The 26,675-nt window shown below is 45.6% G+C and overlaps 1 protein-coding gene and 1 long non-coding RNA gene across 3 annotated transcripts in view; one reads left to right on the forward strand and one right to left on the reverse strand.

The window, feature by feature from the left end:
• Window positions 1-648: 648 nt before the first annotated feature.
• Window positions 649-23,354, reverse strand: LOC115098994. The gene is made up of 3 exons (XR_003858662.1): window positions 23,213-23,354; window positions 2,817-3,013; window positions 649-769 (listed from the first exon to the last, which is right to left on the reverse strand). It is a non-coding gene; the product is annotated as an uncharacterized LOC115098994 (long non-coding RNA).
• A 54-nt stretch (window positions 23,355-23,408) lies between these two features.
• PCSK5 (proprotein convertase subtilisin/kexin type 5) overlaps window positions 23,409-26,675 on the forward strand; it is an 893,215-nt gene continuing 889,948 nt past the window's right edge. Inside the window, exon 1 of one of the 2 annotated variants that reach the window (XM_029616187.1) lies at window positions 23,409-24,007. In XM_029616187.1, coding sequence (XP_029472047.1) covers window positions 23,828-24,007 — 180 coding nt within the window. In that variant the 5' untranslated portion in view covers window positions 23,409-23,827. The remainder of the gene's footprint in view (window positions 24,008-26,675) is intronic. The other variant, XM_029616196.1, reaches the window with a different exon arrangement.

Below are 26,675 nucleotides of genomic sequence, written 5' to 3' on the forward strand. Positions count from 1 at the left end.
AGGCCTACTGGCGCGCGCAGAGCCCCGGGACTCGCGTAAGTCCCGGGGTTTTTCGAGGGGGGCGTGTCGGGGGCGGGGCCGATCGGTGCAGCGTTTTGGGGGCGGGACGCGGCGTTTCGGGGGCGGGCCCGGGGGCATGGTCGCGCCCTCCGGAACCGCCCCCAGGTTGCGTCCCGGCGCGCTAGCGGCCCGCTGGCGCACGGGGATTTACTTCTCCCTCTGGGAGGCGTAAATCCCCCAACAAAGGTAGGGGGGGGTCTAGATAGGGCCGGGGGGGTGGGTTAGATAGAGGAAGGGAGGGGAAGGTGAGGGGAGGGCGAAAGGGAATTCCCTCCGAGGCTGCTCCGATTTCGGAGCGGCCTCAGAGGGAACGGAGGTAGGCTGCGCGGCTCGGCGCGCACCAGCTACACGAAATCGGCAGCCTTGCGCGCGCCGATCCAGGATTTTAGCGGATACGCGCGGCTACGCGCATATCTACTAAAATCCCGCGTACTTTTGTTGGCGCCTGGAGCGCCAACAAAAGTACGCCAACGTGCCGTTTTTGAAAATCTACCCCATAATATTTTTAAAAATCAAAATCTTTTCTGAAAATCCTAAGTGAAAAAAATTAAATTGTCTTTATTTGCATTACCACTACAAGGTTCATTTCACAGGTGAGAGCTGGAGGATCCCTTTTTGAGAATCTTGAAGAGATGGGGGGCCTTCTCTTTTGATACCAGTCCCTCCTCTGGTAGTCCAAGTGTGGAAGGAAGAGCATGTAATGATGCAGCTGAAGAGAAAACAGAGATTATCAAGAAATGATTCTCAAGAGATTTTCAGAACAAAGCAAAACTGTGAGAAGCTAACTAGACAGCTGAGAAGAGAGAATCTGAGGGAATGGAAAGCCTAGGTTTCAGAGCCACTGAAGAAAAAGGAACAAGTCTAGAGGCAGGAATGCCAGAAGAGGCATCAGAGGATCAAGCATTGAGGGCCCCCTGGTGGGCTATCACATGTGCAGTGGTGTAATTTTAATTGCCCTAGAAAGCCAGTATGGATTGTGTAAAGCCGACCATTGAGTCAAACAAATGTGCTGTGATTTGGGGGTGCAGAAAGGGCACTTAGCATCCCTTCTTCCCCTCTCTTTTTGGGAAAAAATGGGGACTGGGTCTCTTCTTCACCATTCTCCTATCCCTCTGGGAAAATATCCTCTTTGCCATACTCAGGCCTTTTTTTTTTTTTATATTCACAATAGAATATCAAGATAGAGCCTGACACTGAACTTAAATCGGGCACAGCAACAGCTCTACCCCCAACAAGTACAGCAACAGTTTCTCTTTCAGCTGATGCAACAACAGCTGCAGCAATAGATGAAGAAATCAACAAAAATGTGATGCCGCAACTCCTTCAATAGACAGTCACTGCCTCGAGGGAGCAATAGGAGAGGTGCTTGTTAAACCAACTCACAGAGAAGGGCTGGCAGTCCAAGCCAAACCTTATTAGTGAGATTTGAAAGGGCAGCTGAAGCAGCCACGTAGCTTCAAACACAGTGAACTATACACGTTGTGCACCCTTCTTGATGAAGAGAACTTATAGATTCTAAAGTTGGGCTTGCCTCTTGGGCTTTCACCAGGAGTAGGTAAGATAGGTGCCCATCTGGGGTGCCAAGCTGAGAGGGCATCAGAAGAAAGAAGAGAGCAGGGTGAGCCACACACCAGTAGGCCGCTTCAGGCTACTTCTCCACCTCCTGCATCCTGGGCTGGCCAGTAGATGTTCAGGCCTGCCACAATATGGAGACGGAAGTTGTGCAGCACACCAGTATAGGGGGAGGTGCAAAAAAGTCCTGCTTGGGATCGGTACTGCTGGCGAGTTTAACCTTACTATTATTTAACAACTGTAAACTGATAATAAATGTAGGCAGCTCTGATCAGAATCAGGTGAGAGAGCCTGTCCCTGCTCCATGGAATTTACAGTCCAGTCAACACAAACAACAAAGTCTATGGGAAGTATATTTATTGTAGATAAATGGTTAGGATTTAAAAATAGTCTCAGAAAGGTGGGTTTCTAGACTGCATTTGAATAAGGCCAAAGAGGGAGCATGACACATGACTCAGGAAGTCTATTCCATGCATACAACACAGCAAGGAAGAAAGTGCAGAGTCAGGAGCTGGCTGTGGAGGAGAAGGGCACAGACAAGAAGAACCTGCCCAATGAATGGAGTTCACGGGGAAGGGTTTAGAGAAAAAGATAATAAGATAGGTAATGAGGAGGTGTACAGTGAATGCATTTGTAGGCAAGTAAGAGGAGCTTGAACTGTATGCAGAGAGCGATGGAGAGCCACAACAGCAGTTTGAGAAGATGGGTTACATGGTCAGAGCAACATTGAAGAAAGATAAGTCATGCAGTTGAATTTAGAATAGATTGCAATGGAGAAAGATAATTCAGTGGGACGTTTGTGAAGAGTAAGTTGCACTACTGTAAGTAGGTGATTAAAAAAAATGGATGAGCATTTTGGTAGCATGCTCAGAAAGGAAGAGACGGATTCTATTGATGTTCTAGAAGAAGAAGAAGCAACACACTTTAGCAGTGTTTTGGAGGTGCACAGAGAAGGAGAGAAAAGCATCAAAGATGACCAGAAGGTTATGGGCAATAGGGTCTGTGAGGATGAGAGCACTGTTCTCACAGGCAGAAAAAGAGGGAAGAGGGGAGGCAGGTTGGGGGTGGGGATAGACAAGAAGTTCTGTCTCGGCTATGTCAAGTTTAAGATGATGGCAGGACATTCAGGCAGTAGTGTCAGCCTGGGGTTCAGAGCTCCCTGGTGATGGTTCTGCATGAATCACCTGGGTCTTGTACAGGTTTTCTTGTATCAATCGGGATATCCATTCTGCATGCTGATGTATTTGAAGTGCATGTTCGAGTAAACTTGTCTTCATTTTTCCAGGTTCTTCCCACATTTTCCTTTCCATGTCTAGTATTCCCCTGGGTTGTGCAAGTAGAGAAGCTCAAAGAGCTAAATTCTGGTGGAGACCTGGGACACCTCATGGATCGTGAAAAGAAACAAAACAAAAAAAAAAGGAATAAATTCATCTGAAGAGCACTTAGCTGTTGGAAAGAACTTCTGATTAAACCTTTTTAGCATCTGATTAAACCTTTTGAATAATCTATCAATTTGAGGGTGATACATGGCTGTCCTACACACCAATGTCTTCTGAGACCAGTTAAATGTGTACAATAAGACTTTAGTCTAAAGGACCTTAATATACACAGATCTTTAGGCATAGGCCCTATAGAGGGTAATTTTCAGGCCCCTGTAGTTGCAAACTATGAAGATGCTTTTAATGCTTGCACTTTAGGCTGTTTTCAAGGAGAAACTAAGGGGCGGATTTTCAGAGCCCTGCTCGCCTAAATCCGCCCAAAACCGGGCGGATTTAGGCGAGCAGGGCCCTGCGCGCCGGTGAGCCTATTTTACATAGGCCTACCGGCGCGCGCAGAGCCCCGGGACTCGCGTAAGTCCCGGGGTTCTCCGAGGGGGGCGTGTCGGGGGCGGGCCCGGTCGTCGCGGCGTTTTGGGGGCGTGTCGGCAGCTTTTTGGGGGCGGGTACGGGGGCGTGGCTACGGCCCGGGGCGGTCCGGGGACGTGGCTGCGCCCTCTGTACCCGCCCCCAGGTCGCGTCTCGGCGCGCAACAGGCCCGCTGGCGCGCGGGGATTTACTTCTCCCTCCGGGAGGCGTAAATCCCCGGAGAAAGGTAAGGGGGGGGTGTAGACAGGGCCGGGTGGGTGGGTTAGGTAGAGGAAGGGAGGGGACGATGAGGGGAGGGCGTTAGAGGATTCCCTCCAAGGCCGCTCCGATTTCGGAGCGGCCTTGGAGGGAACGGGGGTAGGCTGCGCGGCTCGGCGCGCGCCGGCTATACAGAATTCATAGCCTTGCACGCGCCGATCCAGGATTTTAGTGGATATGCGCGGCTCCGCGCGTATCTACTAAAATCCAGGGTACTTTTGCTGGCGCTTGATGCGCCAGCAAAAGTACGCCTATTCGCGTTTTTTGAAAATCTACCCCTAAGTGTGCTTTTTCTCTTTGAAAATGAGTCAGTGCAAAGTACATCCATTAAAAGCATTATGTACTGTCCACCTGCTATTTGTACAGGCAACAGAGGGGAGCAAAATAGTACACAGGGGGCCGATATTCAAAAGGCATTTAGATGGATAACTGAAACTCCTAAGGGCCCTATATGCAATAAAGAAATCCCTAGCCAGTTTTAGCCACTCAGCAAAACTACCTTTAAAATCAATTGACAATTCTGCATCAACAATTTTAGAAAATTGATATAAGATCTTATTCAGATGGTAACACCTCATAGATTAAACAAAATATACCCACAGGTGTCAGTCAACTGTTGGAGACAAATACAGAATAAAGAGACCATAAAGCATAAATAGAAACTTGCAGCAAGAACTGAACTGGAAATGGCAAGAAGCCAGACGCTGTATGCAGTTTAATATTATCAATGCTCTTAAAACAATAAAATCAAGAAATATAAAATATCAATCACATTCATAATAGTAAAACAATGCTAATATAAAGAATACATTTTTCAAAACAGCTGATGAATAGAAAATCCAACAATTAAAAACATAAAATATGATAACATTTTCCAAAGCACCAATAAAATATTTAAAAATTGCAGACACATCAAATAACACCCAATCTCCCACTCTTCATACCTGGGATCTTATGATTTCTGGTCACCTTGAGATTGTCATGGATTGAAAAGGGGGAGAACAAACTTTATCCTGTCTATCCCACACACACACACACACAGACACACACACACACACACACTTACACACTAATACATGTTCATTTTCGCACACATATGTACATAAACTCTCTATCCTGCACAAACACACACAGGCTCTCACATACACCCATGCATACAGGCTTTCTCTCACAAATGTTGTGGAAACGCGGGTAGCGGTTCCATCTCTGATGTTTTCGTGTGCCCCTGGGCCCCGATACAGCCACAGAGGAGCTCCGGCAAGCACCGAGGCAGGTGAGAGGTGCCCCAGCATGGGCTGAATATGGAGAGCGATGACCTCAACCACAGCCACACCTGTATGCAGCAGAAAGAGACCCAAACAACGCAATGTTGGTCTCATGAGTGGTCCTCCGACTACTCCAAGCCCTTTCGGACCTGCCGCACAGAGCAGCAACTGCAACAGGGTGGACAGTGGTCAGAGGATGAGGACATCAAAGATGAAGACTTGAAGTGAGACAAGACCCAGGATACGTGAAGTGGAACATCACTCTGGATACGAGGTAAGACGAAACTTCGACACATGAAGAATGCAATCTGGATATGTGGAGTGAAAAGGAACTCTGATCACGTATATGAAGAAACTCTGGAAGGCCATGAGTTGCCTGAAGGAGACTTGATCGGTACCGGACTTCACGTGCCCTACACAACCTAGCCAGACTGGTCTCGGACCACGCAGGCAGCGCGCCCTACACAGCCGGTGTAGGCTGGTTGTGGACCACACTAGTGGGTCCCCACACAAGCTGGCAGAGCTGATTCGATACTGCACATCATGCACCCATATACTCAGCCAATGAAGACAGGTCACGGACCACGCTGGTGATTCCCCACACAGAGAAGATAGGAGATGAAGTGAAGACTCTGACGAAGCCTGTTCCAAATGCACCCTGCACAGCTGATAAAGGCCAGGCAGGGCCACGCTGGAACGGATCAGATAAATAGAGTTCATTTGTGAAATGGAGGCAGGGTGCAGTCTCCGAGAATCCAAGCAAGCTTTAGGGTTCGAGGGGATGCCTCTACGATGAAGGTTAAAATAAGAAGCTAGAACCTCTTGGAGATTTGCGCTGCCAGGACGAAGATGTACAGGATAAAGAAGACATCAAGACAAGACATCTGGAGACCTTGAAATGATGAGACGAAGACAAAGCATGAGGACATCATGAAGACACAGGATCCTACAGATAACAAAATGCCTTGAGAAGCAGATGACAAGAAGTCCTAAAGAGGACTGGCTCCTTGCGAAGGCAAGGTTGAAGTGAAGACTAGAGCTTTTTATGCTGAAGAGAAGGTGACTCCCTGACGACATCATTGCTGGACCTCCTCCCTCACTGTCCCTTTAAGAAGGGAAGGAAGATGAGGCCTTGCCCCCTAAGAGGAAGCAGGGGAGTGCAGGACCATGGAGAGCGGCGTCCCTGCTGCTGAAGACCTGGTGAAGGAAAAGCAGGCTGCAGGCAGGCCCTGATGATACAGGCGGCTTCCTGCCACTGAGGAACAGCTGTGGGCAGCCCTGGGCCGCAGGAGAAACCACGGATGAGGCCCTTCCCCATCGAGGGGAAAAGGTAGGACCGGCGGCCTCCAGGCCGCATGGAAATGGTGTTGGCAGTGTTATGTTCGTGGACCCTTGGGCTGGCTGGGACTGCGGATGTTAAACTGTGGGAACCCACAGGGAGCATCACAGCTGGGAGGCAGCGCTGAAGAGACTCCAGAGAAGACTTCACCACTGGAAGTCCGAGGTCCCCCCAGGAGGGGTCCGTAGGAACCCAGACCTCTTGGACTTAGGCGGGACCCTATACGACCAAGGATCCGGGCAGCGGCTGAAGAGATGGACAATGAGGATGGCTGGAGCCCAGGAGGCTGGAATAATCTTCACCCTCGGAAGCCTGCGGCTCCCCCGGGAGGAGCCCGTGAGAGCCCAAGCCGCTGGGACTTAGGAGAATCCTCTGGGCCAGCAAGTACCAGATACCTGAGGTGGTGGAAGAGGCTGAAGTTGGAGTCCAAGAACGAAGCCGGGTCAAAAGCCAAAAGTGAGAGGTCCGAAGCCAGAGCCAGGGGCAGAAGCTGGAATCAGAGTCGTGGGATGAAGCTGGGTCGGAAGCCAGAAGTCAGAAGTCAAAACCAAAACCAGGGGCAGAAGCTGAAGATGTAGCCAGGAGACGAAGCTGGGTCAGAAGCCAGAAGACAGAAGAGACGATCCATGATCCAAACACAGCAACTAGTAACTCGGGATCTCAGTGAACCTCGTTGCAAGGTGAGGAACAGCTGCAGCTGCCGGGTTTAAATAACCTGGCAGCATCTGACATCATCAGGAGGGCTGTCCTAAGTTTCCCGCGCTGGCCCCTTTAAATCTGAAGCCCTGGCGCACGCGCACACCTAGGGGGCGGGGCCAGCCGTGGATCAGCAATGGCGTCTCCCTCGCAGGGAGAACGCCGCGGAGGGCCGCATCTTGGGCCTGGGAGGCCGAAGAGAAGGAGTTCCCATGGCCGGACCAGGCCGCGCGGTGAGTGCAGATCCCGGGGCACGGCCTGGGACCGTAACAGTACCCCACCTCCTACGCCCCTTTCCTGGAGGCCTGGGTTTACTTGGATGATCCAGATGAAACTGGTGGAGAAGACCTTTGTCCAAGATGTTGGCAGCTGGCTCCCAGGAATTCTCTTTGGGACTGTAGCCCTCCCAGGAGAGAAGGTACTCCCAGCATCTGAGGCGGAACCATACGTCAAGTATCTCTTTAACCTGATAGACAGTGTCTTCTTGTGCCTCAGGAGTGTCCTTTGCAGGTGACTTCCTATGGAAGGGAGAGAGAACCAATTGCTTTAACAGGGAAACATGGAAGACGTTGTGTACCCTGAGCATGGGCAGGAGACGGAAGCGGTAGGAAACTGCCCCTATTCTCTCCTTAATAGTGAACGGACCAATGTACTTTGGAGCCAGACGCATCGAAGGAAGCCATAAGCGGAGGTGTTTGGTGCTTAGCCACACCTTCTCCCCGGGAAGGAACACCAGAGTGGGCCATTGCAGGCGATCTGCAAATCCTTTTGCAATAACTGCAGTGCGCAGAAGGCTCTCCCGAGTGGATTTCCAGACCTGGTGCAACTGTTGGGCGGTGATCTGTACGGCTGGAGAAGGCACTTCCAATGGCAGTGGCAAAGGAGGCTGTAGACGTCTCCCATATACGGTGTAAAAAGGGAGACTTACCGGTGGCGGAAGAATCATCTTCAAGTCCATCACCATTATATATAAAACCATCCACCACCTTACAACACTTGACCTACAATTCACGCTCAACCAACAACCCTCCTCAAGACCCACCAGAGAAGCATACAGAGGATCCCTCCAGGTACCTCATACCAAATCCACTCGTCATATAACTTTAAGAGAACGGGACTTCTTGACAGCTGGACCATCACTCTGGAATTCCATCCCACCGAATCTCCGCAGGAGCCTTGCCTCCCAACATTCTGAAAAAGACTTATGACTTGGCTGTTTAAACAAGCTTTTCCGGACCCCTCCTAATTTCCACCTCATCAACATCTATAATGCAGCCACAGCAGTTCTTTGTAAATAACTCTACATGATGTTAAATTACTACTGTATTTCTCTCTTCTCCAAGTTCGATCATCCTTGTTATTTGTAACTGCAATTTCCTTTGCACAGGTTCCAGTTTTAATGTATTTTGCACCCCTTGTTCAACTGTAAACCAGCATGATGTGATTGTATCATGAATGCCGGTATATAAAAACCTTAATAATAACAATAATAATAATAATAATAATAATAATAATAATAAATAAGGGAACTCTGCCCACGGGAGTAGGGCCACCCGATCATTTTGCAGGTCTCCTACGAAGGACGGGAGGAACGTCTTCAATGTCCAGTTCATGCATTCCACTTGACCGTTAGCTTGGGGATGTCCGAACACTCTGAATTGTTAAAGGAACATTTGGGTAAAATAATAGTTTGCTGAAAGATTTGCTGTTTTGCATGAATCTCAAGTTTTTTTGTTTAATGAACATAAGATATTATCTCAAAGAACAGAGACACCTGCAAATTTTTCAAAAAGATTGAATTTAAGATTTTTAAAATTCCCAAGATGTTTGTTGATTCTAGCCTTAGAGATTTTCCAAAATTCTACTTTGAATTTCTGAAGCTTCCCAAGGAGCATTTACCTACTTTTTCTAATGTTAATTATCTACCCTCTGATGGTGGTAAAATTCTTCCTGAAAGCAATTTAGCTTTCGAACCACAGTTTGAGTATTTCAGCAATTTTGGAACAATTTCAATATGTGGTAAACGATAGAGCTACCTTATTAGCCTCATTTAATTCTGAAGCTGATAAGCAGATTACACTATGACTTTTTTTTTTCATCTTAAAGATACTTGTTTCCTAGGTCAAAAAATTGCAATATTCCCAGACATAATGAGGGAGACTCAGTCTAGACATAAAAGTGTTTCTTTTGAAAAAAAAAAACCAGAGAGCTCTTGCCCTTGGGGCTATGTTTCTTTTGAAATTTCCCTATAGGTGTTTAATTAAGTTTCAAGGGAATAAGTATGTGTTTTGTGATCATGTGCAATTGGAAGGCTTTTTGCAGAATAGGAAAAATCATTCTACTGTTTCCTGATTGTTTATTTGAAGGTTGGATATATATAATTTTCTGAATTTGTTTTTGAACAGTTTACTTTTTTTCTCTTAAGATCTCCCATTGATGTGGTTTAAAATGCTTTTCAATTGAATTATATATATCTTTTTTTTTTTTCTTTTGGAAGATCTTTCATTGAAATGTTTCTGAAACAAAGTGTTTACTTTGATGTTATATTTATAATTAATAAAGAGTTTAAAAAATGTCTTCATACATGTGTTCTTTCACTAACTCCTGTATAGCCTTGCCTTTCATGTTCTGCTGATTTATGCTTTTTTTTTTTTTCCTACCAGAAGGGATAGATTTCCATGAATCTTAGATTTCCTGTTACCGCCATTGATTCATATGAGGTTGTGTGTAAATCTTTTTCAAGCACATCCAAATGGTGTGGTTTTGCCAAATGAAGTGTGGACAAGTCTTTTTGATATTTTTGCCCTTAGTTTGACCTGATATCATGGCAGGATTATGCTCATTGCATTTCCTCCAACTAATTCCAGATATTGGTGACCTTAGGACAACTCTGGGAGAGAGATAATAACGATGTGTTTGGATTTCCCAGAGACTGCGGCACATTGCAGTTTCATCTACGCCAAAGGATGTGACCAATGGTTGTTGCACTCCCCAGCAAATCACAGAATGCCACAGATCGCCAGAAGATAAGAAAGGACAGTACTCTATCTGTCCACTAATTTACACATCTTTTTTTCTCATGATAAATTTAAAATAGTACCACAGATTGAAAAAAATACATATCCCATGCCAATGTGCACTGAATGAAACTATAATTTTGTTTTATGTTCTGTGGAATGAAGACATTTTTAGTATGCTATTAAGCATATCCTCTACAATGAGATTTTAACAACATTTGCAGGGTATTGTTACATTTTTTAAGAGATTTGATGGTTTGTTATTGATGCTTGATGGAGAAGTTACTTTCCACATTCATTTTCTGTGGTTTGCCACAGTTTATCATAAGGTGCTAGCAGTAGGAAACTGCTGGCACTGACAGACACACACACACATCTATGCAAATGTGCATGTATCAGGAAATGTTATAGAAAGCACATAGATATGTGGAGAACAAGGCATATAAAGCAGACACACGGGAAAAATATTGTATAGCTAGGTAAACAAACAGGGAAAGTACATAGAAATATCAAGAAACATATAAATGTGAGTTTAAATTTAATTTTCTCCTCATGCACAATAAAGGAATCATTTTCAAAAGTATTTACATGCATAAACCCAGGTTTTATACACGTAACTAGCCTTTTAAAAATGAGCTGGGTAGTTGTGTACATAAAGGAATGCACAAAGGTGACTTTGCATGCACTTTTATGTGCCCTAAAAAAGAGGAATTCCAGAGGATGGTTGTAATGTTTTGGGGGCATGATTTACATGCATACATTTGATTTTCAAAAGTATGTGCATAAATATACATACACAAAGTTATACCTTCCCCCGAGCAGATGCAATTTTGTGCATGAATGTTGCACTGGTTCTACAACTATCTGCAATTTTTCAAAGGAGATTTATACGCATAAAGGCACTTTGAAAATTCGGGATAAAGTCTCTGAGTAAAAAGTACCCACAGGCTTTGACTTATGCAGGCTGTTTGAAAATTAACCTCTTAAAGGGCAAGTAAGAAACCATAGCATTTCTAAAATCAATATGGTAGTATTAGCTTTATTGAAAAGAAAATAGAAGAAAGGGGTTGCTAGTGAGATCTAGTGGGGATGAATGTACCTCTTAGAGCTCCACTGGGCTGGCAATGCTAACTTTCATAATTCTACACCATTTCTATCAAATTATTCCAAGGAAACCTGATTGAAGCAAGTGTGAGAGTGGCCATCAGTAAAAAAAAAAAGACTGAATAGTATCAGTAAATTAGGAAACATTATTGATTTCTACAAAAGACTAGCAGACATAGCAGACAGTGAAGTCTCAACCTGAAGCAATTGGGCAGAACAAAATTAAAGACATGATAGAAACTGCAGGGCAGCAACCCAAATCTGCAACAGGAGGTTGAATGACTTAAACAAAACTGGTTGTGTAGTCTATATATTTAAAAATTTATGAGGGTCTATTAACCCCCTACACGGGAAACTAGGTTCCATCTAATTGAGATTAATTGAATTAGTGGGTTGGAGAACCATAAAATAGTGAAAAAACAGGGTCAGAATGTTACAAAGAAAAAATCAAATTCCTTATCAAAAAAGATTGCAGCTTAAAGGGCTGTTCCCAGCTAATTAAGTTGCAAATTATGGGTTACCTGGATATAAAGAAGTCCTGATACTAAATGTATTCAGCAACTAGCTGTACCCGGCCACGCGCTGGTTAAATGGAAAAGAAAGAAAAGAGAAAGCGCACGTTTCGAATATGGTTAATTTCACAATGCTTGTGGGTATACAATATTTTTTGTTGTTCCATTGTCTTGTGCAGATATAGAGATTGTCTGGTTTGCCAACTCTAGAACACGCAACATATAATTGTCCATGTGAGAAGCAATCCGTGTCTAGATGTAAACCGCATAATTCTAGAAATGAAAAAGAATGAAAAAAGAAAAAACATAAACTATACTCACTAAATGAACGGTATGGTAAATGACACAGCTCAATTCCATCGCAATGTCACAGGAAATAATTAAATCAAAATGAAAATAAATCAAAATCTATGAAAATTCAATTTAACAATGCAATCGGAAACATTGAAATGGAATCGTAAAATATTTAGTCCAAGCCGTTAAGCCCGTTAAAACAGGCGAGATTTTTGTCCCCTCTCCTCCTACGTCTTTTCTCTGCTCCGCTCCCCCCCCAGCACCACGAAGGGCCAGAGGCGGCGGCGGTGGTAGGAGCTGCAGCGGTGGCCGAGGGGGATCTCGCGAGGTGTAATGGTCCTGCCATCCCAACTCCCTCCCCCCTTCCCCGGTGGTGGAGGGACAGGCTCAGATCCCTTTCACTCTATCCTTACAGGCCCCAAGTCCTTTGCTCTCCCATTCCCCTCTACACTGAACCCCTTCCACTGTAACCTGTAAGTGGAGAGCTGGGGTGGGGTAGAGAATCTCTCGTTCATGCAGCCCCCTACATAGGCTTCCTCTCTCTCTCTCTCTTGCACATACACTCTCCCTCTGTCCCACACACAAGCACGCCCAATCCCTCTGACACACATACACAATCCCTCACATAGTCTCCCTCTCTCTCTCTCTGGCACTCACACTCGCCTTCAGCGCACGTTACCATACTTCTCTCTCACACAGTTAAAATGGGTGGGATTTTTGTCCTCTCCCCACCTAAGTCTTTGCTCTGCACTCGCAAGAGCTTGCAAAGTTCCCACACCAGTTGGGTCTGGGAGAGAGAGGAAAACACTCCGTCCCCGTCCCCCCTCGCAAAGGGCAGGCGGCAGGCACTGCAACAGATTTGGGACACGTTGCCTAGCTTACTTTGCTCTTTCTGGCAGACCTGTGCCTTTAAGAAATCCGATTGGGGGCTTGAGAGGGAGGAGGGAGCAGGGCTCTGGCTTTCACTTTCATCACGGTGCTTTGCTGGGAGTGGGGGTCTGATCCACTTTCAGTAGTGCCAAATGTGCTCTCCAGGGCTTACAGGCACTCCTCAGTTGTGGCCAGAGGATTTTCAGCTTTCACTGCTCCGTAAATCTCCAGAGCAGGGTCCCGAAGACACTCTCCCAGTTGCTGTCTCTTCTCTAAAGCAGAGCACATTCCCACTCAGGATCCATCTGGGTGGCTTGCTCAATACAAGTTTCATAATCATCTTCCACTCCAGGGACAGGGACCTTACCAGAAAAAGTTCTCAATCGTTTGTAAAAGCTATGGTCATTTTGGGGCTTTCTGGCTGCCTCTATTATTTTGCCTTCAGCCAGTATAAGCATTGCAGAGTCTTGAGGAGCAGTCTCTGCTGGAGCAAACATTTCCTTTAGCTCTTCAACTGATTTTCCTTTCTGAGCCAAAAAGTCAGTGAGCTCCTTTGCAAAAGTGCTATCACATGGTGTTGAATCACTTTTTCTACTAGAGGCCTCTTGCATGGTAATTTTCCAAGATGTGGCCCCTTCTATGGGCATTATCTCATGGGGGAAGGGTCTGGTCTGATTTAGTGTGATGGCACACACAAAAGGCCATTAATGTTTTCTGTGCAGAGTCACAGATTCGGCTGTTGCAGGTTCGGAGCTGGGGAAGGGTGGTGGTCATTACCTCCAGGGCGGCAGAGGACGACAGGGTAGACTAGTGTTAGATTGGGCAGTCCGATGAGGCTGGAGCAAGATATGATGTGCAGGCAGGGTTGAAGCTCAGGAATGGAGTGCAGGCTGGGCTAGAGCTGCTTGGAGTTAAAAGTGAACTGGAGCACAAGAACAGACTAAAGCTAAGTGGAGGTATGAGTGAACTAGAAAAGACGAGCTGAATGGAAGTAAAAGTGAACTGGAACTAACTGCAGTAGAATGGAGGCAAAAGTGAACTGGAACTGACTGGAGCTGCATGGAGGTAAAAGTGAACTGGAACTGACTGGAGGTAAGAGTGAACTAGAACAGACTGGAGCTGAATAGAGGTAAGAGTGAACTGTAACACAGGAGCTGCGTGGAGGTAAGAGTGAACTGGACACAGGAACAGACTGGAGATAAGAATGAACTAGAACAGAGAAGCTGCATTGAGGTAAGAGTGAACTGGAACACTGGAGGTGCGTGGGAGTAAGGGTAAACTCCGGAACACAGGGAAGATTGGAACATAGAACTCAGGACAGAACCGGACAGGACAAACACAGAACATAAAACACAAAGCTAGAAGGAAAGCCTTGAGAGACAAGGCAGAGAGAGGCCTAGAGTCAAGGGAGATACCTAGGGAGGTCTGAGGGCTAGGCCAGACCTGAAGGCCAGAGGCAATGAAAGGCCTGGAGAAAGCCCGCAGGCCTCAGGGCAAGCTGAAGACAGAAGGCCTGTTGGCCACAAAACAAGGCAGGGAAAGACCAAAGGTCAGAGGGCCCACAGAACAAAACTAGGTGAAACAGTAATCAGAAGGCCTGGAGGCCACTCAGAAAACCAAGGAAATGCCTTAGATGGCTGCATGGCAGAGGTAGCTAGAACAAGGCGTGGAATAGCACTTGATGCTGAAGCATTGAGGGAAAGGCCAGGCAGAGTTAATTATGGCAAGAGTTTGGATGTGGTACAGACAGGAAAGAGGGGCCTGCAGCCTGTGGGATGTGTTCATGTTGATCCCCTTGATAGAGCAGAGGCAGTGCTGCATGCAGAGGCCAGAGACTAGTGACATGCTAGAGAGTATGGTTCCAAGCAGGGTTTGCTGGGGTCCCCTAGTAGAGTGGAGACTGCGCAGCATCTGAAACTATAACATTGGCCTAATCACTTTTATGCTGTGCCAAACTGTTGCTGTTTCTATAATGCTGGCAATCTCCTGCAATGCTGTGCCCAAAGGGATATTCTGCACTAAAAAGCTCCTACTTATATCAACCTTCTCCCCCTTGCACCAGTTTTCTAGAATTCATATAGCCATAGTTATAGTAGGTCACAAAGGGTGGTTGGGTATTACTTATCCAGTCTGGATATGGTACAGGCAAACAAAGAAAACTTTTCCAGTCCCAGAGGTGTCTCCATTCTGTGGCCTCCCCTTGGATCGGACTAAGAAACATTCCCATGCTTGGGGTAGAGAGAGTATCACAAAGGAAATTATATTTTCTAATATGATTTATCTTCAGGTTCATAGCCTGAGTGGGGGATGCGACAGGATCCTGGTCACCCCGATACAATTCTGTGCCCTTCCCAAACAACCTCTCACTTGTGGTACCACCAACCAGATAAAATCATCATCATCAATTTCATCGATCGCATCCTCAAAAACCAAGAGCAGGTAGGGAGTCTGGAGGGGGGCCTTTGAAGGGGGGTACTGTTGCATCTGTCGGTCTCAGACGGCATCTACCTTTGTGCCTCACCTTTCTTCCTTCTCTCTCTCCTCAAGCCTTGGGAAGTTGGCTGCCAAAGTGTCTTCATGCCGCTCTCCTCGGCGTCTCTGGATCGGCAACGGTGACCGCCATGTTTTTCCTGAGGGCCTCCTAGGGTGTGCGCGTGCACGCCACCCACGTCTTTATCCACGTCATGGCGGGAACCTCGGGGGCGTCCCCTCCGAGTGACGTCAGCTCATCCTGGTATTTAGCCTGCCCTTCGTTTGCTAACAAACTGAGTTAACAAGGATTGGAATAGCTCCGGTTTAAGCTGCTCTGCCGCTTCCCTGCTGCTGCAGGAAGCTCTCCTCGCCCTTCGTGGTAATTCTACTAACTTGGGTACCCGTTGCTCGGGGGCCCTTCTACTTTCTTTCAGGTGCCTATCCTGGGATACCAAGTACTCGCTCCTCGAGGGCCTGCTCTCCCTAACCTGGTCCCTGCCATTCTACAACTTCTGCCTGCCAGTATTTCTAAAGATACAGCTTCTGCTTCAGTGAGTACTAACCGATCAGTCTATCTCACCTACAGCTTCAGCGCTCTACATCCAGGACCTGTTCCTGTTCACCGTGCTGTCTCCACCAACTCTAGAGTGAGACGGGTCCTCTCTGCTGAGGATCCCTGGACTACTACTGCTGGAGTTAACTTCCACTGCTGTCCACTTCCAGGGCAGTGCCACCCTGCTGTACAATAAAGACTATCTCTCTGTGTTTGCGTGCAATGAGTCTAGCCTGGTACTGCAGTTCCTCATGGGGCTCCTCCCCTTGGGAGTGGCCATCACTGCAGTACCCAAGAATCCACTCCAACACCTCATAACCATAACACCCATTACTCAGGTTATCAAGCCTGTCCATGCCTTGCTCCAGTCCAGCTCTTCCAAGTCTTTCTCCAGACTACCCAGCCTATCCAGTCTTGTTCCAATCTGACCAGCCTTGCTTCAATCTGTACATCCTTGCTCCAATAGTACAGACTCACCATGTTATACTGTCGCAGCAAAGACCTACTGGCCCCCAGAACTCAAGGGCTCAACCAGCAGGGGATGGGCCTGGCTAGGTGGAAGGCTGGCCCTAGCCGTGCCGAGCATCCGTCCTTGCAGTCCTGTATCACTCTTGGAGTCCAGAAATCGTGGCATAGAGGAAGCTTAAAAATTGTTTGTTACTTAGGCAGCAAGTTACTTCATTTGGGGGATTACTTTTTGCTTCGAGTTCCTTGTAAATATGTTATAAACTATGAGGTTAATATATATTATATGAGCCAAGTCAGTTGAAGGAATTTTTTTGATGCAAATGCTAATACTACAAGATACTTGAGAACTGGATTGGCCACTGTTGTAAATAGGATACTGAGCCTGATGGACCTTTGGTGTGGCCCGGTATGGCAAATCTTATGTTTCTATGATTATGGCAGTCCAAGTAGAGTCTACGTGATAATGTGGGCTTATTTATTTTTTAAGAACAGATTACGTAATGCTAATTGTCTGCTTGTGTTTTTTTAATATGTTAAGTTTTCCTTTGATATATCCCTCACTTCCTTTTTTTCTGTTTGTAACTCCCTCATGTTTAAGATCAAATGAGGTAATAACAGTGTAATATGTTTATTTTCCTATATTTTATTATTTATTCTTGTCACTGCTATGATCTGTTTTTTGTAATTTAAGTTTGTACTTAAATTAATATTTCTGAAAATATATAAACAAATAGTGAAAAACAAAAAATAAAACTCCAATTTTAGAGCCCAAAAGAAGATGATGCATTGCTTTCCACAATTAGTTTACTGGAAAAGAATGACACAAATAAATGAATAATTTTTTTGGTCCTACACTGAATGAAATGAGTCACTGAGGCAAACAAACTAAACTGAATTTTTTTTCCTCATACATCTCTCCTCAATACTTATTTTCCCAGATGTCATCATGCACATCTGGAATTGGGAAGAGGAAGCAAAAGGGCATGCTCAGACTCTGATGTCGTCATTACTATGTAAGGGCATGAAGCCAAGAATGGATGTTATACATCAAGCAAAAACATACCCACTGTAACATTTTCAAAAAGTTATTTCTGCCACATAGCTCCCTAGAAATCAATGGTAAATAATATATTTTGTTATGTAAATACATAGAGAAGAAAAGAGGATACAAGAGAATTTGGAAGAAAATAATTTGGGTATTGTAGGGAAAGATTGAATGAAGCTCTTGTGGCTAAATGAAATAGTATTGTAAACAATAGTGGTAGTTAAAATTAAAAATGCATAATGATCATGAAAGGAAGAATGAGATATAAGTGAAAGTTAAAAGGAGAGCATTTTTCAAAGCAAGGCTGAAAGCATTTTCCCTTTAAAAAGTGCCTGAGGAGAACGAAAAAGAATACAAGTATTTCAAAATTCAGGAAGGGTTTAGGGTAAGAAAAAGGAAAGATGTACAGCAATTAATGTTATATAGGAATATAAGAGGTGCTGTGCTGGGTCAGAAAGATGGTCTGTTGAGTCCAGCATCCTGTCTCTGACATTAACCAATCTGGGTGGCTTGGAAGTAGCCAACAGATCCTAACGGGGAGTTCCCTTCCCTGTTGCTCAGAGGTGGTGATTCCCAGGTCAGCTTGGCTAAAAGGTGTTAATGGACCTGTCCATTAGAAATTTATCCAAACATTGTTTAAAACCCAGTTATATTGTTAACCTTAACCACATCCTCCAACAACAGCTTAATTATGTATTGACTGAAATAATAGGAGTGAAATTTCAAAGCACTTACATGCATAAAATAAGCATATTCGCACATAAGTAGCTTGCAATTTTATAAACATTGAAGTAAGCATGTACATTAGGTTTCACGCACATATTATGTGCAACTGAAAAATTGTTTAAAAAAGGACTTTACAGGACAGATGATTATAGCCACAATAGCCATGTAGCCATGGTTTTAGTTACTGGCTTAGTATATGATTTACCTTGGTGAGAATCAGCACATTTTTCTTTGAATGGATGATGCACCTCTAGGGTTTTTATGTTTAATTATGCATTTTAAGCACCTTACTACACTACCAGCTCAATGAAATAGACTGAAAATATATTTCTTTTTCATGGCACAATTTCCATCCTAGGTTTCCCCATTTCACTTCAAACTAGGTTGGACCAAATTCTTGAATAATAAACCATGAGTTAAATCAGAGAAAAGGCAAAAACTAATGAGCTAGGACTTTCCCAGAGGAAAGCAGCGACTTACCGTCTGTTCTAGTTCTGCTGTTCTACTAAACTACATCTCAGTTATAACACTCAGTTTCCAAGTTAAGAAATTTCAGGCAGAGAAGGGGGATGAAAGTAAAATTATAGAAGCACTCAGTGAATGTAAAATTGATCTTTCAACAAATCATAAAAAGATAGCAAAAAGGGAACATACATTGCTCAAGCTAAAGTGAAGTTTTGTAGGGTGTACTGCCCTTGCTACAGTCAGCATAAAACAGAAAATATTTAAGTTTTCCTCCTCGAGGGCTCATCCCAGAAGTTGGGACAGTGTGATGTTACAAAGCAAGGCAATAAATTAATTGCATAATCTAATGGAGATACTACAATTGTGAATAATAATCATTTCTATATTTGGCATTGACTATTTCTAAAATGCTGTACAAGGAAAACAAAGCCGATTAAATGCAGCACTGTATTACATGACTGACACAAGGTATAGTGGTACAATGAGTAAAAGAGAAAGAATGACATTAATGAGGTGATCAGATAGCACCATGACCTGGGGGACAGGCTGAGCCAGTGCTAGTTTTAGCCCACTGTGTCTATGGACTTTGTAGTTCTGAAGTATTTAGGATTAGCAGGATTTTAAACCCGTAGATGCACTGGCTCAGCCTTTCCCTTCTGCCATGGCTTTGTCTGCTCACCTCACGTACAAAACTAGTGAAGATGCCATATGGTTGACAAAGCAATGCATGGCTAACATTTGGTAGGTTTAGGATAGGGGGTGGGGGTAGACTCAGCAGTCACATAAGGCATAAATTCTTCACAGAAAGGGTAGTGACACAGGGCACAGACTCCCAGGAAGAGGTGGTGGAGCCCAAAATGGGAAGAGAATTCAAGATAACGTGGGATGAGCACAAGGGATCCTTAGATACCAGGATACAGAACACAAGGCACAGGATGGACTGTAGTGAGAAATGCGAGGAAGCAGAACCTCAGGGAAAGATGAAGCTTCAGATAATTTGAAATGGGGTGGAGAGCCAACCCAAGATAATTCAAGTGCAAGAAGTCAGAGTCAGACCTGTGGGAAAGAGAATGGAGTCTCAGTGCCTCCTTGTTATAGATTGCTGGGGTGGGGGGTAGGGAGGGTGGAAAAGGTGAACTAGATTAGACAGAAGGCCAATGCAAGAAATGAAGAACGCACTGATTCACAGAAGTTTGTTTTTCTTATGGGACAGTGGTAGAGGTGTTATTTTATTATGGAGAACCGAACAAGATTTGGTACGGGAGTGGTTATGGGTTGAAGAGGAGGGAGAACTCAGATTTGATGCCATAGTAATGGATACTGACAGTGCTGCTGAGTTGGTGGTGCCATTGATAACAGTGGAAGAACTTGACGAAGGATTTAAAATCAAGGCGGGGTGATGTAATAAGCTGCGCGTCAAAAGTATAAACTGAAATGCAGGGCGAAGGTTCTTAACGCACAGGTTAAAAAGAAACTGAACGTGCAATGCAGTAAATTAATAGTATGCAAATGCCTCAGGGGTTAAAAAAGTGCAGAAATGTAAAAAAAATATGCATACACAACAAATCAGATTTAGTGAGCACAAATCATGGGGTTGATTTTCCCTTTCCCTCCCTCCTGCTATCTTGTAAAATGTTTAAAAAAATGCACCCCCTGCTCCCCCACAGGTGGGCTGCTGTTTCCTTCTCTCCCCCCTTTCCCACTTTTAGGGGTAGATTTTCAAAAACGGCACGTTGGCGTACTTTTGTTGGTGCTCCAGGCGCCAACAAAAGTACGCGGGATTTTAGCAGATACGCGCGTAGCCGCGCGTATCCGCTAAAATCCTGGATCGGCGCGCGCAAGGCTACCGATTCTGTGTAGCCGGCGCGCAAGGCTACCGATTCTGTGTAGCCGGCGCGCGCCGAGCCGCGCAGCCTACCTCTGTTCCCTCCGAGGCCGCTCCGAAATCGGAGCGGCCTCGGAGGGAATTCGCTAACGCCCTCCCCTCACCTTCCCCTCCCTTCCTCTACCTAACCCACCCCCCCAGCCCTGTCTAAACCCCCCCCCTACCTTTGTTGGGGGATTTACGCCTCCCAGAGGGAGACGTAAATCCCTGCGCGCCAGCGGGCCGTTGGCGCGCCTAGACGTGACCCAGGGCGGTTCCGGAGGGTGCGGCCACGCCCCCGGACCGCCCCGGGCCGAAACCATGCCCCCGGGCCTGCCCCCGAAACGTCGCGCCCCGCCCCAAAAACGGCACGCCGCTCGGCCCCGCCCCCGACACGCCCCCCTCGGAAAACCCCGGGACTTACTCGAGTCCCGGGGCTCTGCGCGCGCCGGTAGGCCTATTGAACATAGGCGCACCGGCGAGCAGGGCTCTTAAAATCCGCCCCTTAGTGTTGAAATGTCACCATGGGGCTGCAGTCTCCTTCTCTCCCTCCCTCCCACTTTTAAACATGCTTCTGCACAAATCATTTTCAGCGCAAGGGGAGGTTAACTTTCAAACCACTTGGCCCCATATATGCACATATATGGGCCTGTGGAGGTCTACTGTAGTATTCTATAACCTGCATGTATCTGGTCCATGCAGATGATAAAATATGCATAAGTCCATCCCCCAGCATGCGTGTGTATGTTTCAGTACACGCGAATATCAGCAATGCATTGAAAGCATGTACTCTACCAATTTTATAAACATACACGAGAAAAAAACAAAACGTGTTTGCATACAGCCCCGATTTATAAGTGGAAGGAGGTATATTTTCAAAAGTGCGTACATAATTGAAATCACCAGTTGGCCGAAACCTCCACCACCACCTCATCCAATCTGTCTGCAGTTTATTGAGACCCTCATAGTCCATTCAACTGGACCTCCCACCCATCAACAGCAAACAGACAATTCTGATTATCAATTATGCTAAATAATTAGCAGGTATAATAAAACTGCATAAATATGTTGTCTCTTATAAAGTAGCAACTTGCACATGTTCTTCTTGCCTGTGCCCTGGAACACCCTTAGTTTATTCCCTTTTTTGAGCAGTTAAATGTGCATGCGAAACCAAAAACGCATGCATACTTTTGATGTTTATAAAACAGTAGGTATACAATTACAAGCTATTTATGCATATATTTGCTGATTTTACATGCATGATTCCTTTGAAAATTAACTAAAAAAATGTTCTCTGCTCATAATACATTTTCTAAGCATAAATCCTGAGTACAAGACCCTTGGCACCATGAACTCCAACTTCATCCTCATAGACTAGGATTGGCCAACTCCTGTCCTTGAAAGCCACAAACAGGCCTGGTGTTCAGGATATCATAATGAATATGCATGAGACAGATTTGCATACAACGGAGACAGTGCATGCAAATCTATCTCATGCATATTCATTGTGGGGTATTCTGAAAATGTGGCCTGTTTGTGGCTCTTGAGGACTGGATTTGGCCACTGCTGCCATAGACTAGCCTCTGACCAGGAGTTCAATTTCTACTGTTAATGAAGCAGATGTTCAGCCTACACACCTTTCTGCAATGGGGAGTAATAGCTAATGTCTTGATTAACATGGAATTTGCATGGAATAGCACTAAGGTGTGCACATATTAGTGAGTGGTTGTGAGCAAAGTTTTTTTTATTTACAAAACTCCTTACATCAGGAGTAAAGTCTGCACACAAAAAATGTGTGCATAAGCACTTGATAATATGTGCACAGAGCCATTGGGTGAGTTCACCCGGGTACCATGAGTAAAGAGGAAGAAGAGGGATAAGGGAACTATGGCCTGAAAAGTACTAAATTGATTGGAGAGGTAGGATAAAAGTTAACAAGCGATCAGACTATGAAGACCAAAAGCAAAGTATTACACATTTTTGGAAGAGTAAGCATGGAAAGTTAGGCCAATTTTGCATTCCCATTTGACCAATTGCTCCAACCATATGCTGTAATTTTCTTTAAAAAAAAAAAAAAAAAAGGTACCATGATCGTGCCGGCAGCAGCCCAAACCTTCCACTCCAGCTGCAGTAGTAATAAAGAATAACAGTTCAAAAAAGGTGCCAGATCCATGACCTGGCAGAAAATCAGTGCTGCACATGATGAATATTATGATTAAGATGAAAGGTCTCCTTACACTAAATATAAGTTATATAACAATTCATCCTGTGAAAATCCCGAAAAATGTATGTAATGTATGAAAATGCTTTTCAATTTAATATAAAGCTACAGCAGAGTGGTATAGCCCATCTTGTAATAAATCATTACTAAGACAAAACGAATCCATAGTCTTTTTTTTAACTTATATTTTATTGCGTTTCAATATTTATCTATCTATTTATTTATTTACAAGCATTTGTATGCCGCATCTTACCAAACATATTTTTTGAAGCAGATTACAGCAAGGTAAAACAAGAAAACAATATATCTTGACGTGAGAAATAAAGTAATAATCCAAAATACATTGTTACACGCAGAAACTAACCACATAAAAGAAATCAGTAATTGTAGACCACATTAAGGGGGGGGGGGTGGGGTGGTGGTGGCTATAATAAGAAAAAAAAGGCAAGAAAAGAGAAAGAATACGAAGATGAAGCACACTACTCAAATTGACTCTTAAAACTTATGAGTCTTAAAAAAAAACCCAACTAATTGATTTATTCTTACTGGTGTTGTGTCGGTTCCGTGCTTCACCCTGCCCTCCCTCCTTCCTGAATTCAGGTTTAGAGAGCTCCCAGCACAGCAGCAGGCTCTCGCGGAGGGCGCTAGGACCGCACCGCCACCCTTCTGGTTTCGGGGGGGGGGGGGGGGGGCAGTCCGCTACGCTGGGAAAAGCCTCTGCTGCCATTTCCACAGCGAGTGAGAACGCGCGCGCGTGTGTATATCAGGGATTGGTATCTCTTATCGCGACTCCGAGCAAATCAGAGGAAAGGAAAAGGGGGGAAAAAAAACAAACAAACCCAGAGACAAATCAGACGAGAGGAAGAGCAAGAATGCAGCATCCGCGCACCGTCGGGTAGAGCGGAAAGTGGAAGTTAAAAGTGCCAGCGGAGCTCCCCCCGCCAAGTTGCTGTCAGTGCCGGGAAAGGTGCATGCGACCTCCCGGGCTGTAGGCGCCCAGCTCGTCGGTGCGGAGAACTTTGCAAGGCTCCGGGGGAGCTTGCTTGCTCGCGCCGCCGTGGACTCGCCTCTCCCCGGTCCTGCTGCTGCCGCCGCCGCCTCGCCTGTCGCCGGGGTAGGGAGCAGGAGAGCCAAGTTCGGGGGCTCTGCGCCGCGTGGACCATGGGCTGCAAGAGGCTCTCCGGGGGGGACCTGCTCTGTCTCCTCGCTCTCTTGCTGGGCTTTTGCTTGCCTTCCTGCCGGACTCGGCTGTACACGAACCACTGGGCGGTGAGAATAGCAGGGGGCAGCCACGAAGCCAACCGGATAGCTGGCAAATACGGCTACATCAACATGGGGCAGGTAAACCTAACAACTAAAAATCCAAGCAAACCCTCTGCTAAGTGCGGGACCAAAACAAACTCGGGCAATCGCACGTGCTGATTGAGTCTGCCCTTGTGGGGTTTTGAGGGGAGGGGGGTTGCATGTGTGACGCAGGTAGGGTCTTAGCATGACCTCAAACGGGGTTCCCCCTCACCCCCCCCCCCTGTTTTGATAGTTGAGGTATTTAAAGCTCATTTCTGTATCGTTTTGAACTTGTGGGCGGGCAGTAGGGCTCTCTTGTTGCTTAGCTGGGGCAAAGTTTCTGTTTTCTCTAGCAGTTTTCACCTTTTGTAACGAACTTTAGTGATTTTGCAACACACATATATTTATTTATTTTTTTTGGGGGGGGGGAGGGTGGGAGTTAGGAAATTACTCACCGGGTCGCCTGGCTGGGATATTTAAAGTCGGCAGACGGACGTTTTTAAAGTTCAGGGGCTGCAAGGTAGTGAATTCCCCAGGACTCCGACCGGAGTGAATAGAGCAAACCCATGGAGAGAGGCACGCAGCAGTCCTCCCGCCTGCACTCCGGGGAAATGAAACCCAGCGGAAAGATCAAACGCATCAGGCAGAAATAAAACATCTGTTAGGGTGCTCGGAAAGTTCCACCGCTAAGTCTTTTATTTTTTTGTTGTTGTTTTTATTTCTTTGGTTAGCTGCATAACTCGGTTGGTGGTAGGATTGCGAGGCATCCTGTGTTTTGTAAGGAGGTGAGCTTGGCTCCTCCGGGCAGCGCGCACAGCCTGGGGGGGGGGCCCGGGGGCTAGCGAGCGGCTCAGCCTCGGCCGGTGGAGGGGCAAGGGGGCATCTCCCACCCTGAGACTTTCCTCTTTCCTGACACTGAGAGAGAAGCGAAAGGGCGAGATGTAATTTTTTTTTTTTTCCCCTTCGCCACCTTGTTTTCCTGGGTTGGTGTTAGGGCAGCGGAAATGAACTTTGCTATTTCTGTCTCAAAAGATCAATCCTCTGCAGGAGGCCACCGAGGACGAGGAAACCTGCACCGCGGACGGGGGGAGAGGTTCCCTTGTGAGCTCTCGAGGCTTAATTGTATTCCCCCAACACCAGCAGCTCCTACACTTATTAAATAAGTATCCAGCACAGAGCAAGTGGCCATGCCCTGCGACCTTTCCTGGAAGGAGCTGGGGGGGGAGGGCTTTTGGCAAGTGCTTACTTCAGCGCTTCCATGCCATTTAAGCATAGAAAATACCATTTTTTTTATTTCAGGCACCTGGAGTTTCAGACTTTAGTACGGGGCAAAGTCTCTGAGATGAGTTCCAGGAAGCTGCAGGTCATAGAACGAAATCTGATTTAGTTCCAGTCGCAGGGGAAAGGAATTTAATATAGGGACTACAGAGCGTTCATTACTCAGAAAAAAAAAAGTGATTCCTCACGTCCCTGAGTCACAGTTTATTAGTCGTCTTCAATTAAAAAAAAAATGCATCAGTGAGCATTACTTAATCGTTTCTGGAGTAAGAAGATACAATAAAAAAAAAAATGTAATTACAAGGCCAGTCGGATCGACAGAGCAAAGTACAACGGGAGGCGGTTCGTCTTTAGCGCTTGCAGTGTGTAACTATGATCTCATTACACGTAGCAGCAGTCTTTCTTTCTTTCTTTCTTTTTCTTTTTTTATTAGAATGTATTTGATACATCTTTTTCTGCAAACTTACGGTAACTGCTGAACCGTCAAGTATTTTTATATGTGCCCTTCTAAGAATCAAACAGCTCTTTTTCTTGCCACTGTGTGCTGTTTTCAGCCTTTTTTAAGTCCATTTTTTCCCCATGAGTATTCTTCATGCTGTTAATATGACTGCAGTGACAGGGATGGGGAAGCTGTGTTACAGTTCTTAATCAACTCCGTGGGAGGGCAGATTCTGAAGTCTAGCAAAAGATAGATTTGGGAATTTACTTCCAAGGTATGGGCATATAGGGCACGAGTGCTGTGGACAGTCTGGGTAGTACACCTAAGGCATACTGCATGCGATTTTATTTATTTTGTTGAATTCGGTCTTTGCTCTGTTTATCTGCTGTCATAGTATAACATGAAATACTAATTTTCTGTATATTTTTAGGGAAACAAATATATATATACACAAATATATGTTTATAATAGTACTTAGGAAAAGAGGTTCATATAGCATTTTCTGTTGCCCGCACTTTCTTGCAAGTTGTTCACATCTCTTCTGATTAATTTGGACTCGGATGAAACTGTTCACCCCAGCCTCGGCCCACTGCCACACACTCTGTCCATTCCTGTATTGTCCAGGCCAGTTACACACGTTCCTGACCATCTCCTGGACACTGCCATAGTTCACACAGAGACCCGGGAGAGATACCTGAGACCCAGAGGGCAGCCTTGGCAGGAGGCCATCATCCTGCATTGTTCCTAGCTGAGTCTCCCCCCACCTTCCCTCCTGCATCATAGAGACATCCTGTGGCTGATGGGGCTCGCCACTAGATCTGACCTAATGCCTCTTCTGTGCCAGCTGTTTAGTACAATGCCCGGTTCTGCTGCTTGCCTAGGGGCGGTGGATGCTATTCTATTGGGGGGGGGGGGGAAGGAGGGCAAAGCCAGAGATCATGCTGGGTCTGCAGTGTTTTTTTTAGGAGGTAGTGAAAATGGGCAGGCTGGCTCATCTTCCATCACTTT

The sequence above is a fragment of the Rhinatrema bivittatum genome, chromosome 1 (assembly GCF_901001135.1).
Source record: "Rhinatrema bivittatum chromosome 1, aRhiBiv1.1, whole genome shotgun sequence".
Lineage (NCBI taxonomy): Eukaryota > Metazoa > Chordata > Amphibia > Gymnophiona > Rhinatrematidae > Rhinatrema > Rhinatrema bivittatum.